Genomic DNA, 15,266 nt, shown 5'->3' with positions numbered 1-15,266 from the left:
TAGGAGCTTAGACACAGTCCTAATACTTTATTGGCTTGAAGCACCCCGAGTCCCAGAGGCCTGGCTCTGGAAGGACCCTCGAGGTCTTCAGTGCAGGGTTTGGATCAGTCTTGCAAACAGAGCTTGCCGTGGATCCCCAGCACGGAAGACAGGGCGGCGAGGAGACCGCTCTGGGGAACGTGGGAGAGCACAGCCGACCCCGCAGTCTGCACCGGGGCGCACCTCCACGCCTGGAGGCTTGTCTCCCGTGTCCCCTGCTGCCTTCGCACACCACACCCTGCGTGCCCCGTGGCTCTGTTCACAGCATCCCCTCCACTGGAAGTCCTCTGTCCCATAGCCCTCCTGTTGGACTGCTATTCATCCTTCAGAACCTCTTCTGGATGGCCCTTGCTGCTTCCCTGGCGAGACCCCCCCCCCCCCCCCACTGCAGGGGCCGCACGCCTGTTCTGGCCTTGTCCTGTTGGGTTGACTCCCCTCTTAGGCTGGGAGCTCCTCCAGGGAGGGACCTGGCTTCTCCACCTCCAGCTGCATCTTGCCAGAGCCCAGCACAGAGACGCTACCAGGATATGCGGACAAGGTCGGCCCAGGAGGACAGAGATGGGCACCTGGATGCCTTGCAAGAAGCCAGAGGGGATCGAGCAGGAAGGAGAGGGTGCTGGGTCATGTGTCAGCTCCTTAAAGAGCAAGAAGTATGGGGTCTTTAGCAAAACCTTGGCTGCTAACAAAAAAACACCTGGATGAATTCACCGTCAGCTGCTGTACTAAATGCATTCTGGATCGGAGACACCATCTTGGGGCTGGTGGGCAGCCAGCCAGGGGGGCAGGCAGGAGCCCAAGTGTCAGCTCTCTGGGGCTGTCATTGACGAGGGCCAACCGAGCAGCCCCTGGGTACCAGCCTAGCAAACCGGGTCCAAAGCAAATACCCCCCAGAGGGGACCAGCCAGGTTTCGAGAAAGGTTGCCAGTGGGAGCTCCGTGGGGCTGGGGTTCCCGCCACCTCCCAATGCCCACTCCTGGCGGGGAGGAGCCACGGCCCACGATCTCTGCAGGGTCCCCGGGCTCACGGCACTCCAGAGTTTGCCCACCCAGCCCACTCCTTAAGTAAAGACTCCAGGGCTTGCCAGCACTGCCTGAACCTGGAGCATATTACATCTATTTTTCACCCTGGCCCTGCTGAGGAGTTGTCCTGGAGTGCCTCTGCCTGAGAAGAGCGCCATCAGTTTTAGACACAGGCTACTTACACACATACACGTGCATCGCCATTGTGAAGAGAGGAGGGGTAGGGTGTGCAAAGCTGCGGCGGAGAAGTGATAACATCAGGCCAGGTGTGGGGCGCTGGCCGGGCATCCCCGCGTTTCTGAGCTAAGAGCCTGCATGTGCACACGTGTGTGTCTGTGTGCGCACGTGTGTGTCCCTCTCGAGCACAGATCAAAGAGTCAGCCTGTATGTCGACGTGCAGATGTTCTCAGAGAATTGAAAAAGGCCCTGGGAGGGGGGCGGGGCAGGGACGACGGTGGAAGAAGAGCCGCGCCGCCCTGAATGTGGCTCAGTTATTTTCAGTCACTCTGCAAGCATTGCTGGGGTAATTTTAGCAACCAGGGGAGTGGAGAGCGGGTAACCGTTCCATTTTGCTTTCAAAATGTTCAATTGTGAGAGCCCATTCACTCTGCGGTTCAAGTGGCCTTGAGGGGACAGAGCCCTGTGCTATGAGGAGGGAGCTGGCTTCGTGGCCATGTTTGGAGGCTCCCCGAGCTACCATCTTCAGTCTGTGGGGCCGAGTGGCGGCCGCGTGCTCCCGGGGGTGAGCTCTGTGTTGTTGCTATTGCTCCGATTCTCCGGAATTCGCTTCCCTATGTCATGATGCGGTGTGTGCCAAGCACCCAGCCGCACGCGACGCACCAGGAGCAGGTGGATGGGAGCAAGCAAGAAGCGCCAGCTAGGAGCGGCGGGCAGAACGCGCCCCGGCCGTCCACTCGAGGAGGCCCAGGGGTCTGCCACCGTGTGGCCTGGGGCCCCCCTTCTCCTGGGCACCGCCCCTTGGTTCTGTCCTTGCAGCTGTGCTGGACTCCTATCCCCACCTCAGGCTCCTGGAGGCCTTCTAGGGCAGACAGGCGTTCCTTCCCAGGGCTGGCCCGTGTTTCTAGGCCAGCAGTGTCCACAGGGGGGTCCTGGGCAGAGAAGGGTTTCAGGGCAGCCCAGGGGGTGGGGGGCAGCCAGGCGCCAGCAGGAAAACACCGCTTTTCTCTGATTCCAGCACAGCTTTGTCTGAAAAAATAAGGGGACCGCCCAAGTGTCCATTTACAGATGAAGGGATTGCAAAATAGGGTACGTAAGTACCACGGGAAATTACTCAGGCTTAACAAGGACGGTGTTCTGACACCTGCGGCAGGATGGGTGGACCTGGAGAGCGTTACTTACAGCAGACGAATCGGCCGGTCACAGAAGGACGGATTCTGTAGGATTTCAGTCCTGTGAGGATGGAGAGGAGTCAAGTTCATAGTCAGAAGGTTGATGGGGGGCTGGGCGTGGGGGGCGGTGGGGAAACGCTGTTTCATGGGGCCCGAGTTTCAGTGTGGTCTGATGGAAAGTTCTGGAGATGGATGGTGGGTACGGCTGCAGAACGGCCTGCACGTACTTTAATGCCTCTCAACTGTACCCCTGAAATGGCTTAAAATGGTTAAGTTTGATGTTATTTTGCCACAGTAAAAATTAAAAATAAAGGGGCTGATGGTTTGGGGCGTGGGAAGGACAATCACAGATTAAAGGCAAAGCCCCCAGATTACACCAGGGTGCCCGCTGCCCAGAGCCCGGGTGCCAGGGCTCCCAGTCCAGTGCTCCCTCACCGTCTGGCTCCACAGCCTCCCACAGAGCGGGGGACACGCGCCAAAGGCCCCCTGGGGGAGGTGACAGGGCACTCGCTCACCACTGGGATCGGCATCCCTGTTACAGATCGCGTCCCTGCTCAAGGACAATGAGCGCATCCAGTCCACCCAGACCGTCACCCCCAACGATGAGGACAGCGACATCAAGAAGATCAAGAAGGTCTGTACCAGCCCTCCTAGAGAGCCTCCTGGCACTGTCACCCCTGTCCCCCCGCCCCCAGGGCAGGCGGCCCCCCAATTCAGCCTGAGACAGGACCCCTGAACAGCACTGGTCAAGTGGGTTCTCCGGGCTGTCCCTGGGGGTAGTGGCCCCCCCCATTTTATGCGTAGAACAGGCTCCAAAGCAGAAGGAATCCAGGCTGCAGGCTCCAGCTGCAAGCGTTTCTCATATAATGGGGGCAACCTCCTAAGGCCCCCCTGGCCCCCTCACCACTGCCACACCCCCTCCCCCCTGCCACACCCCCTTCCCCCGGCCCCCTTCCCACTGCAACACCCCCCTGGCCCCCTCCTCAAGCAGACCCTTCCTCTCACAGCTGCCCCCTCTAGTCCCCTGCCCACCTCGGCATGGGAACCCATGGACCCCAGAGCTGCCCCTGCTGGTTTGCTCCATGAAAGTCCAGAGGTGGTAGAAGGCCCTGGGAATCCGCCTGGTGGCTGGGGTGCCAACCAGCACTGTGGGCCAGCCAAGGGCGGCAGGTGCACAGGGAAGCATGTGTGCCTGTGCAAGCTGTCAGACCTGAAGCTGGGGAGCCTGAGTCACCCTAAGACAGACCGGTGAAACCGGAGAATCCTGCATGTGGAGCGGACAGAAAGCCCCCGACGCCCCCAGACCAGAAACTGCACACGGGCGTCCTCCCGGGCCAAGTTCAGCCTCCCGGCGTGTCTGGGGTTCTGAGCCCACACAGTGTGTTTTTTTTTCTTTTTAATTTGTTGCCAGTGCTTTAAAAGCTAAACACTTCACATAAAAATCTAGATTTTGTTTCTCAAAAATAGAAATAGCTAACATTCATTAAGCACTTTCTATGTGTCTGACACTATTCTAGGAGCTTTATGCAGATTAATTCATTCCTCACTGAAAACCCTCTGGGGTTTCATTATTATCTGCATTTCACGCACGGGGAGGCTGAGGTGCAGAGAGTCAAAGGCACTTGCCCAGGTCACACAGCTCAGCGTTTGCTCGCGACGTTTCGACCCCAGCCAAGCTCCAGAGCACACGTCCTGTGTTCCCCGGACACAGATCCTCCTGGAAAACACAAGGTCGCCCAGCCCGGGGCCCACCTGCCACACAAGCCCCATTTGTCCCAGCGGCCGGCCTCCTGCATCTGGAGGACCTGCCAGACCCCCACGGGCCTCGGGGCTCGTCACCAGGTCCTAGCCAAGCCCCACGCCAGCAGGGGCATGCTGGCCTCCCTCTGTGCTGTGACTCCCCTGAGCTGCTCGGCCCATTTTGAGAAGCCCTTCTGGTTGGAACATTTTTTTTTAATATTTTATTTATTTATTTGTCAAAGAGAGAGAGCACAAGCAGGGGGAGCGGGAGAGGGAGAAGCAGGGTCCCCGCTGAGCAGGGAGCCCGACGCGGGGTTCGATCCCAGGACCCTGGGATCATGACCCAAGCTGAAGGCAGACATCCAACCGGCTGAGCCCCCCCAGGTACCCCTGGTTGGAACATTTTAAGTACCAGCTGAAATCCTCCTCCCTCCCTCGATTTTCACCCTCCTGGGCCTCAGGCAAGCCCTCCCTGGTGGAGAGAGCCTCCCTGTTTTGGAAGAGAGTGGTCTGGGCTCAGGGCCGACCCCGTCTGTAAGGTAGACGGCCCCAGCCACAGATCCGAAGCCCACCGACTGAACTTGCTGCTGGTACCCCTTGCAGCTGAGACTGACGAGCATCTGTGCCTGGTCCTCAGCAGGCAACCCCGGGACCCCCCGCCCAGGCTCCATCCCGGCCGCAAGAGCCGCAGTGAGCTCTGTGTGGCTGGGAATCGAGGTCCTTGCCCGAGTTCTTGCGAACACGCAGCTGTGCCAAGCAGCCCGACTCCAAGATCAAGTATCAGCGTCCATTCCCCCACGGAGGCAGGAGGAGAGGTTCCAGGCAGAAGCGCTGATGAGGCTCCAAGCATGGGATTAACTCATTTGCCATGTTCTGTTCAATTGGATAATCGCCCTCTCTCCAGATGAGCATTCATGGAAACTTCTGGGCTTTCAGGCCAGTCATTAGCCGAGATGAGATGGGCCCAGCATGGCCTGGCAGGTCCCTGTCCTCCGGCCCCCTCCCATAATGCAAGCCCGGGCCACCCTTTTCCTCCTTCAGAGAACGCTTCTACAGCCCCCCAGGGGTCTTGTTAGGATGCAGAGGTCCGGGGCGGGCCCTGGAATTTCAGCAAGCTCCCCGACCGCACTGGAGCCCGGGGGCCCCCTCGTGAGCCCCGTCTGCAGATGGGGGACTGGCTCAGAGCGACCAGGCGACTCGCCCAGGACCTCGCAGCCTGGCCCTCGGCCGGGCTGTCCCCCGCACGCCCAGCCTGCGGAGCGGGCAGGGGTGACAAAGCCCGGTCCCTACCCCGGGGGCAGTGCAGCTGACGGAGCCCCCCCACCCCTGCCCGGTCCCACAGGTGCAGAGCTTCCTACGGGGCTGGTTATGTCGGCGCAAGTGGAAGACCATCATCCAGGACTACATCCGCTCACCCCACGCCGACAGCATGCGCAAGAGGAACCAGGTGGTGTTCAGCATGCTGGAGGCCGAGGCCGAATACGTGCAGCAGCTGCACATCCTGGTCAACAATTTCCTGCGCCCGCTGCGGATGGCAGCCAGCTCCAAGAAGCCCCCCATCACACACGATGACGTCAGCAGCATCTTCCTGAACAGGTGAGCTCCCCCAGAGGCAGGCCCACCTCGGGCGCTCGGCCACGGCGGGATGGAGACCGCCTGGCGCCGCTGAGCAAACGGCCCCCACGGCATGGAAGCCGCCCGAGCCACATGGCTCCAAGCCACCCCCCCCCCCGCAAGTGTGGGTGCCGCATAGCGGGTAGAGGTGCCCCACTGGGGCGTCGTGTCCCCCAGGGCAGGCCCGGCATGTCTGGAGACGCATCTGATGGCCAGAACCTGGCTGGGCTTGGGGGTGCTGTGGGCCGCGAGGGGGCCGAGGCCAGGGCTGCTGGAAACCCTGGCGGGGCACAGACTGGCCCCCCAACAGAGGCTCATGGCTCCCGCCGTGTTAGTGCTGACGCTGAGAAGCCACGGTGGAAGTGTTCCGAGTTTTAAATCCGGCCCCGGAACGCTGACTGTGCTCCGTCCTACCCTGATGGGGCCGCAAGGACCTACACGCCAGGCTCTGTGCCGCACGGTCCACCTGCCCTGCAGACGCACACCGTTCCCAAATGGCGACTCTGGTGTCACTGTGGGGCTCGTGCTGCCCCAGAAGGCCGAGCTAGCAGCAGCCCTTCGGCTGTCGACCTCTCTTTAAAAGGGTTTCTTAAGAAATGGTTTAAATAGATGACCTTTTCGGTGGGTGTTAAAATTGGGTGAACGGATGTGAAAACACATAACCAGAGTGCAATGTGTGAGCAACCCCCCCCCCAGGAATTAGGGTGGGCCACCATGTACCCCGAGATGTTCCTTCGGCTGTGATCCTGCCAAAATGCGCCTCACTCAGCCGCTTCACTCATCCTAACCAGCCCTCACCCAGGCCTGCCCCATGGTGGTCAGGACACAGGGGGTGCCGGGTGTGAGGGGCCTGTGGGGCGGCCCGGAGGTGATGGAGAGGTGCAGATGTCGGTCAGGGGTCCGGCTAGAGAGGCCCAGAGTCATTGGGATGGGCAGGCTTGAGGCCGTGGGTGTGGACGCTGCACCAGGGTCGGGGCAGGAAAGAGACGGACAGACAGGGCGGGGAACAGCCTTTGACCTCATAAGACCTTCTAGAAATTAAACCACCCGGCCTTACAAGGTTGCTGCTTAATATACATGTTGAACAGAATTTTTAAGTATTACGTAAATGCCCTTATTTCCTAAAACCAAGAAAATCAATTACCTTTTTGTGAAATCGGGTAACACGTACCCCAGAAACTGCAGTGGGGTCTTTCCGACGCGGTGACAGGATGCATCCCTTCCTGAGTGCCCCGGGCGGTACAGCAGGGTCCACAGATGCGCACACGTGAGCGCAGGAGCGGGGACCCACCCTGTGCTTCTCTGTTGGGAGGTCTGAGGTGGAGCCGGGGAACTCCATCTCCCACAGGTGCCGCGGCCACGGGTCACGGACTGCACCTGCAGGCAGCCCCCTGCCCGGAGGCTCGGCGCGGCTGACCCTTGGACAGCTCAGGGGTGAGGGGTGCACGCTCGGAAATCCACGTATAGCTTTGGGCTCCCCGAAACTTAACCACGGGTAGCCTTACTGATGACATAAGTCAGTCAACACATGATCTGCTCTTTAAATGGTTTATAGACCGTAACTCACAATAAAGCTAGAGAGGAGAAAACAGTGCTCAGAAAATCACAAGGAAAATACATTTTTGGCACCGTACTGTATTTATCAATGAAACCCGTGGGTAACGGGCCACGGGGTCCGAACCCCGGCCATTCGGGGGTCGGCTGAGCTGCGGGAGGCATTGATACCCTTCTGTGCTGCACCTGGTTCTCGCATCTTTAGGCCACGATTGCAAGCCTTCGGTGACTGCTTGTCACAACCACTAAGAAACGTGTGCTTTTGTATTTCTTTAATCTTTCCAAGCTTTTGTTATTCTTCATGGATCTTTCATGGAATTCTTTTATCCTGGAGTCTTCAGTTAAGAGTTTTTAGGCCGGCTCCCCACCTTTGCTCAAAAGTTGTTGGAAAAAATAGCCCATGGTTTTTATCTTTCAACGAGTGCGTGATCAGGTTGGAGGCCTTTGCCTGAGGATAAACAGGAGGGAGGAAGCCCCCTCCTCCTGGCGCCAGGCTCCTCGCCCTTGTGGTCTCACTGATCTTGGTCCAAACAGCGGCAGCCTGATCAGTTCTCACGGCTTCCAGGAACGTACTTGCCTCTTACAGGGGTCGGAGAATCCAGTGAGGGGTTCATACACAGCATCTCGCACCGAGCTATGTGTCCAGTGCTCCGTGGGAGCGAGACATTAACCTAACAGTCACGCCCCCGGTGATGCACCTGCCGGGAACGGAATCCACATCTAATGGGAGGGGACGCTTCCCTCCTCCTCTGTGAGGCCAGCATCACTCCAGCATCCAAAGCAAAGTCTGTCTCCTATTGGATCTCGTAGATACAGAACATTACCAGGTTGGATCCAGAAATGCATCATGAGTAAATGAAATTTACCCCAAGAATGCAGGGCTGGCTCAACGTAGAGAAGCAATCAATGTATTCCACTGTTTTTCTTACTGTTTTAAGTAAGAGAACCCAGTGAGCGTATCCGGGGATGCATGTCCTATGGGGCCGGCTCCCTCTTCACCCTGGCCCTGATCTCCCATGGGAACAGGCTAGAGTTCTTTCCTTCCCCGTGGGGCCAGGCTGGGGGAGGAATGACCTAGGAGTGGCTGCCTTGTGATCATTAGCAGCTCACTGGATGGTCCATGGGGTACAGCATGACCTTCACCATCCGTCCTCTGTGCCCTCGTGAGCACAAGGGGTCACGCTTCCCTTGCCCTCATGACAACCCCAGGCAGCACTTGGCGGGAGTGAACATTCTGGGTGACTCTCACCACATTACGGTGGTGCTTCGTGGAACCTGCTTTGCACCTGCATGCTTTCCAGTCCTCAGCAACGCCCCATGAGGCTGGAGCTCAGAGAGGTTGCAGGGTGTGCTCAAGGGCACACAGCAATTGTGTGCTGCAGTTTTAGCCCAGCCCTGTTTATGTTAAGCTCTGTACTCCCCACTGCCCTGCTCAGTAGCAGGCTGGGATCCTGTCCCCAACCCTGCCCCCCTGCTCCTCCTCCCCCTGCTCATGGTCGCGAGGGTCTGGAGGTGCACTCCACCTCACCCCTGCACCGCTGGAGAGCCTTCCCTTGCACATGAGCCCCACTGTGGAGGCAGCACCCGGGACGCAGGCAGACCGCCTGGCGCTCCCTGCCTCCGACCACAGAGGCTGCTGCCTCACTTACGGAAGAGACTCCTGCACATGGCTTTCTGCCGGATTTGCTTTTAGGCTGAGAGGTCCGGCCCCGTTGGAAACCTGATGCTAACTTGGTAGTTGCTGGAGCTGGGGAAGGACTCTCTCCTGGCTGGCGGATTCCTGGAGGCTGCTACAGGGCGGGGAGGGGTTCACGGTGTGCTCCCCCAGTAGGGGAAGAAAGATTTTCTGAGTAAACCTGTGCAGGAGGTTTGGGTTAGCCCGGACAAGAAGCTCGCACACTGGGGCTATTTCCTTGCCATGGAAACCACGCCCGGCCCCCCTGCGCTGGGCACCACAGGCGTTGCCTGCGACCAGAGGCATCCTGCCCCAGGGAAGGGGGGGGCCCAGGTGGCTTGTACATCGATGCCCGCTCTGACGGGCAGTGGCCACCCGCCGTTCTGGGTTGAGTGGGATGGTGAGACCGGGGACGGGGGGCAGGGCGGTGTGCCACCAGGGATTAGTCGTGTCTGCATGGGAGGGGCGATGGGTAATGGGCTGTGTGGATGGGCAGAGGGTGGGGCAGGAGTGGAGGGGCCAGGCTCTGCCCGCCTACTCTGGCCTGCCCGTGGGTGAGTCATGCCCCTTTCTGGACTCAGGGGGCACCAGGCAGAATGAGCACGTCCCAGGTGTGTTCTGCAGACAGGTCACTGCCTCTCCCTCGAATGTTCTTCCCACCCTACCGTCCTTGACAGGTGTCTCCTACTCTGTCTTCACGTCTTCCCTTGGCTGTCATGTCCTTGGCCACCCCGATGTCCCTTGCCACCATTAGCTTATGTCCCTGCTTAAGTGTTCCCAGGGCCTGCTGCTTCCCTTTGTGGTACCCATCACATTTAAATAACGACTTACTCTGTGTCTGGGTCCTGCTTGCTGTGGGTGGGTCAGGGCCATCATGTACACAGCTACACCAGGTACGCACAATTCAGGGTCACTATTCACACGGGCCGGCGGTCAGCACAGGTTTTCTGTAGAGCGCCAGATGGGAGACATTTTAGACCTTGTGTGCCATGCAGTCTATGAAGAAAGTAAGTGATCACAGGCAATCTATGAATGAACGCAGGTGGTGTGCTCTGATAAATCTTCACTTATGGATGCTAAAATATGAATGTCACATATGTTCACGTACTATGAAATATTCTTTTGTTTTTTTCCAAACAGTTTAAAAATGTAAAAATCTTTCTGAGCTTGCAGGCTGTACAAAAACAGGGAGTGGACCAGCACCTTGGATGGAAAGATTTTGTGTCATAGAGTTGCCGTGTTCACCCAAAATATTCTATAAATGTAACATAATTCCAACCAAAGTGCAGCATAGCAAAGTGATCTTGAGGTTCAACTGAAGGCATAAATACATATAAGTAGGTAACAGTGTTTCCAGATAAGAACAATGAAAGAAACATGCCCAACTTTACCTTCATGTAAAAATGAAGCAATAAAATAAAACAGGTGTGTATGCAATCCATACACACTCAGAAGCAGAAGACAGAAAGAAATGATATGCCTCACAAAGCAAAATGTAAAAACTTCCAAAAAATTAAAATAGCAAACACACAATCAGTGGGCAGATAGCTGGCAAAAATGTCTACAACATGTATGTTAGGTTATGTGCTTAATATGTAGAGTTATTTAAAATTAAGAAGAGACAAAATAGTAATTGGACATGGCTAGGGAATTCACAAAAGAAGGAATTCAGATGGCCAGTACATAAATGTTCAAAGAACATAACAATGATTTTTTTAAAAAATCAAATCAAAATAAGATCATTTTATTTTCCTATGAGATGGGTGACAATGGTAGCTTCTAAGTAGTAAAGTTACAGGTGAAATTCTCTCAGTTTGTACTTTAAAAATGGAGGCTTCATCAACTGTGTTTTTTATAGTCCTAGCTTATGATGTTCCTAACATGCTACTACAGTGGCCTGTGCAGTGTTGGAATTTAAGAAGGTTCATTTCCTCCCTAATGCATCCTGAGCAGGTGTCGCCTGGAGGCACCCCTGAATGTTGCTGGGGCTGTGCTCAGGGTAGTCCAGAGCTGCCCGGCTCCCTCAAGAACCCTGAAAGTCCCCCAACCCGAATCTCCCCATCTCAGATCAGATATTCTTCCCTTTGTGCATTCTCACACACACTTAGGTCACTCAGTCTCTTGCTTCTGAACTGTCCAAGTGGTCTTCACACGTGGCCGGCCACAGTTCTCGGGATTGGTATGCGTTTGTTCACTCAACAGACTAGTTAGGGGCCACAGAGAGACAGAAACCAGCCTTGTCAAAAGTCACTCTATAGGGGACCTGCTGCCTAAAATTGAAAATGACTTCAGCCATTTGGGGTGGCCCTGGTCAGGGAATCAGTGTGTCACCACACCTGGGGGTGGCCCTGGTCAGGGAATCAGTGTGTCACCACACCTGGGGGACCATTCTCACGGGACTTCAGGGAGAAGACAGTCGAGTCTCCATAATGACAGGACCCACGCTCAGAGTGGAGCTCACGTTTCCTCTACTTGGAATCTCCATGTTCTCTCTGGTGCCATGTTTTCCTTCCATCCTGTACGTCTGGCGGATGTGACCAAGTTACTGACTGTACTGTTCAGCCTGGAGGTGTCATCTGTGTGTGTCTCTCTCCCCGACTCTCCCCTCAGCCTTCCCCTCTTCTCCCCCTGAGGTCTCGGGGGAGACCCCATGCTCTGCTGCCCACAGGCCCGTGCCCCCCTGCGCCTTCCACCCCCGCCCGGCCTTGTGGTTCTGAGGCAGTTAGGCCCCCTGGGGACACACGGTGCTGGGAGAGGGGACCGCCCAGGGGGTGGGGGGAGGGTGTGTGAGCAGAGAGCAGAGGCTCAGGCGGCCCCAACCCCTCCTCTAGGAGTCTCACTTTTCCTGCCCAAGAACAGGGTGCACGACCTTAGCGTCCTTTTGGACTCCTCGGTCTGGTTCAAGGCGAGCCCCAGGTCTCCAGGGCGGTAGGAGCTGGGGTGGTGAGCAGTAGCAGAGGAGGATCGGCTGGCAGGGAGGGGGCTGCCAGAGGAAGAGGGAGCCTCTCCCCCGCAGAGACAGAAATCCCCTTGTCCTCGGAGGAGGACGAGCTGTCTGTTCTGGGGCCGGCTGCCTGGGGAGCGCACATTCCCCGAGCACTCTCAGCGGTGACAAAGCCGGTGCTGGGGGGACACTGGCTCTTTTGCTTCCCTAACTTGTCCCAAAAGGGTGGTGGAGAGCTAGGTTTACTGAGCACCCACTATGCACTGGGCGCTGACATCATCCCATTGCTTGCAGGGGTTACCTCATTTCACCTCCCTATTTAGTGCAGAAAGATCTGAGGTTCAGAGAGGTTAGGCAGCTTGCTTAAGGCCACACAGCCTGGGACGGGGTGTAGGCTAAGTGCAGCCCTGTGGGTCTGAGGCCACAGCCCTATATGCACGTTATCAGCGGCCTTTACTCCTTATTCTCCAGAGCCCTGGGCTCCTCTGGGGTTCCCCAGGGTCGCTCCCAGATGGAGAGAACTTGGGGGGCACAGGGAGAGGCTGGCGGCCCTGGCCTAGGGAGCCTTGCTTGGGGCCATCTTGGAATTCTCCAGCAATTCTTTTTTTTTTTTTTTTAAGATTATATTTACTTATTTGACAGAGAGAGACAGCGAGAGAGGGAACACAAGCAGGGGGAGTGGGAGAGGGAGAAGCAGGCTTCCCTCGGAGCAGGGAGCCTGATGCGGGGCTCAATCCCAGGACCCTGGGACCATGACCTGAGCCAAAGGTAGATGCTTAACGACTGAGCCACCCAGGTGCCCTTTCTCCACCAATTCTTAACAAGGGGTCCTGCATACTCGACCAGCACTGGACCCCACGAGCTGTACAGGCTTTCACTGGGGAGTCCGTGGAGGAAGCGGCTTGCTGCTGGCTCGGGGCCGGGGACACCCTGGAGGGGCAGGAGCTCCCTGGGGCGCAGCTCACCCTGTGCTTTCCCTGCAGCGAGACCATCATGTTCCTGCACCAGATCTTCTACCAAGGCCTGAAGGCCCGCATCTCCAGCTGGCCCACCCTGGTCCTGGGTGAGTAGCCGCCGCCCCCCCCGGACGTCCCTCTCCAGGGCCACCCTCCAGGCTGGTGGCACTCCCCTCACAAGCCCCCCGAATCCCTCAGGGGGAGAAGGGGAAACACGTGTTGGCAAAAACCATATTTCTAGGAGGAAGCGATATATTTATAGTTACTTATCTACTTTTCCCTCTTAAAAATAATATCGACGTACCCGTTTGAGAAAATTTGAGAATCCAGAAAAGTAGAAGGGTTTAAAAATATCAGTCATCGCCCTCCCTCCAAAGATAACTGCCATAAACATCTCAGTGTGTTTTCTTCCAGTTCTTTTCTCTGCATAGATCTTGGGTTGTTGTTTTTTTTTTCCCATTTTACATAGTTGCAAACATACTGAATTTAGATTTTGAATCTTGCTGTGGGTTGTTTTTTTATTTATTTCAATCTTTTTACTTAACTTCATAGCACAAGTGTTTTGTTATCCTGGACGTGTGCTTTTTGATGGCAGTGTAATGCTCCACTGCCCGTCACTGGCTTTTTGGAGTTGGTCCCACTTCTTGTTACTGGAAATAATCATCTATGTGTGTGATTTTCTCCTTCTTACGGAGCATTTCCCTGGGATAGGTTTCCAGAAGGAGAATTTCTAGAATAAAGAGCTTCTCTACCCTTAGGCCATGGAGGCCTCTGAGTGGGTGGACACTTTTTTGCTGTTGTCTTCAAGTCATTGACCCCCACTTTCCCCAAGGTCAGAATTCAAGCGGCCCTGGAAAGACAGGGCTGCCCCTACGGCCGAAGCCCAGTTGAGCACGCTGTCCCCTGGCAGGGGACAACCCTACCCAGGAGCTCCCGCTCCGAGTCTGTTTTTCTTTCTTAACGGGGTTTGTAAGCCGTGCTCCGTGGGTCCACCCCACCCATCAAGTGTTGAAGGGCAAGTTTGGAGAGAATGGTTGGGCCCTGGGGGGCTGGAAGGGCAGGAGGACCCTGGGGCTGCACAGCTGGGGAGGTCGGGAAGGAGGGGCAGATGGCTGGAGGGCCAAACTCAGGAGGGTGTGTAGTATGGTGGGAAGCCTGGAATGGGGAGTCAGGAGACCTGGTTCCTAGCCCCTGCAGACTCACCTTGTGACCTTGGTCATTACCTCTGTCACAGATGGGACACTCTGGGAGGGAGGCCTCTTGGGGGCCCTCCGTGTGACCCAATGAGGGAGTCAGAGCAGGGGGGCCACAACACAGTTACGACGGGGGCGTCATTGGACCCCTCAGAAGCTCCGGAGCTGGGCCGGCCCCTCAGAGGTGTCGCGGACTGAGGCAGGGGGCCGGCCTTTACACCCCGACCTGGGCCGGTCACTGGGTAGGGTGTGGCCTGTGCCGGAGGCAGCCTCCCTCGGCGGAGAGCGGTTCCTGGCAGGAAGGACCCAGATGGGGAGCCCACGGGGAGCGCCCGCATCCTGGAGGGGCCCTCTGAGACACGGGGTCCAGACTGGACGGGCCGTCTCTACAGATGTGATTCTGCTGGGGCTCGCGCGTCTGGTCCTGGAGGAGGCAGGGGTGCCGGAGTCCTCCCCCCGCACCGCGGGGCTCCCTGGGGCGGAGCTCCCTGGGGCGATTCCTCCCCGGGGCGGGGCTTCCCGTGTGGGCGGGGCTCCGGGGGGCGCGGCTCCCGCGTGGGGCGGGGTCGGAGGCTGGCCGCCGGGTGGGGCAGCCGCGCCAGCCCCCGCTGAGCGCCCCCCCACCCCGCGCCCTTGCAGCGGACCTGTTCGACATCCTGCTGCCCATGCTGAACATCTACCAGGAGTTCGTCCGCAACCACCAGTACAGCCTGCAGATCCTGGCGCACTGCAAGCAGAACCGCGACTTCGACAAGCTGCTGAAGCACTACGAGGCCAAGCCCGACTGCGAGGAGCGCACCCTGGAGACCTTCCTCACCTACCCCATGTTCCAGGTGGCGCCCCGCCCCGCCCGGTCCAGGCCGCGTGCTGGGGGCCGCGGGGAGCAGGAGGGGGAGGCCGGCCTCCTGCGCCGAGGAGCGCCCCTGGTCCTGAGCCCAAGCCCGCCCTGCTTCCTGCGGCCCCCAGCCTCCAGCTGCTCCGGGGCTCTGGTCCCAGACCGGCCCCAGCCAGACTCAGAGGGCGCCCGTTTCCCTGCTCGGTCCAGTCCCTGGGGTCCTCCCAGCTGACGGCCATTCTCTGCCTCCCCCTCTCTCTTGCTGTCCTTCTGTGCTGCTGCTCTGTCCCTCCCTGCCCCCGTCCCACTGTCTCCATCCCTCCTCTGTCCCTCCGTCTGTCTCCATCC

At 57.7% G+C, this 15,266-nt stretch overlaps 1 protein-coding gene across 2 annotated transcripts in view; it reads left to right on the top strand.

Moving 5' to 3' along the window:
* The window catches only part of RASGRF1 (Ras protein specific guanine nucleotide releasing factor 1), a 96,428-nt gene that overhangs the window by 32,749 nt on the left and 48,413 nt on the right, over positions 1–15,266 (top strand). For both annotated transcript variants that reach the window (XM_025893292.2, XM_073882139.1), the window contains exons 4-7: positions 2,949–3,041; positions 5,490–5,743; positions 12,918–12,997; positions 14,723–14,916. In XM_025893292.2, coding sequence (XP_025749077.1) covers positions 2,949–3,041; positions 5,490–5,743; positions 12,918–12,997; positions 14,723–14,916 — 621 coding nt within the window. The remainder of the gene's footprint in view (positions 1–2,948; positions 3,042–5,489; positions 5,744–12,917; positions 12,998–14,722; positions 14,917–15,266) is intronic.

This window comes from Callorhinus ursinus, unplaced genomic scaffold (assembly GCF_003265705.2).
Source record: "Callorhinus ursinus isolate GAN/ISIS: 27379988/994484 unplaced genomic scaffold, GSC_fseal_2.0 scaffold45, whole genome shotgun sequence".
NCBI classification, from domain to species: Eukaryota; Metazoa; Chordata; class Mammalia; order Carnivora; family Otariidae; genus Callorhinus; species Callorhinus ursinus.
Note: the sequence above shows the minus strand (reverse complement) of the source record. Positions and strands in the feature narration are given on the sequence as shown.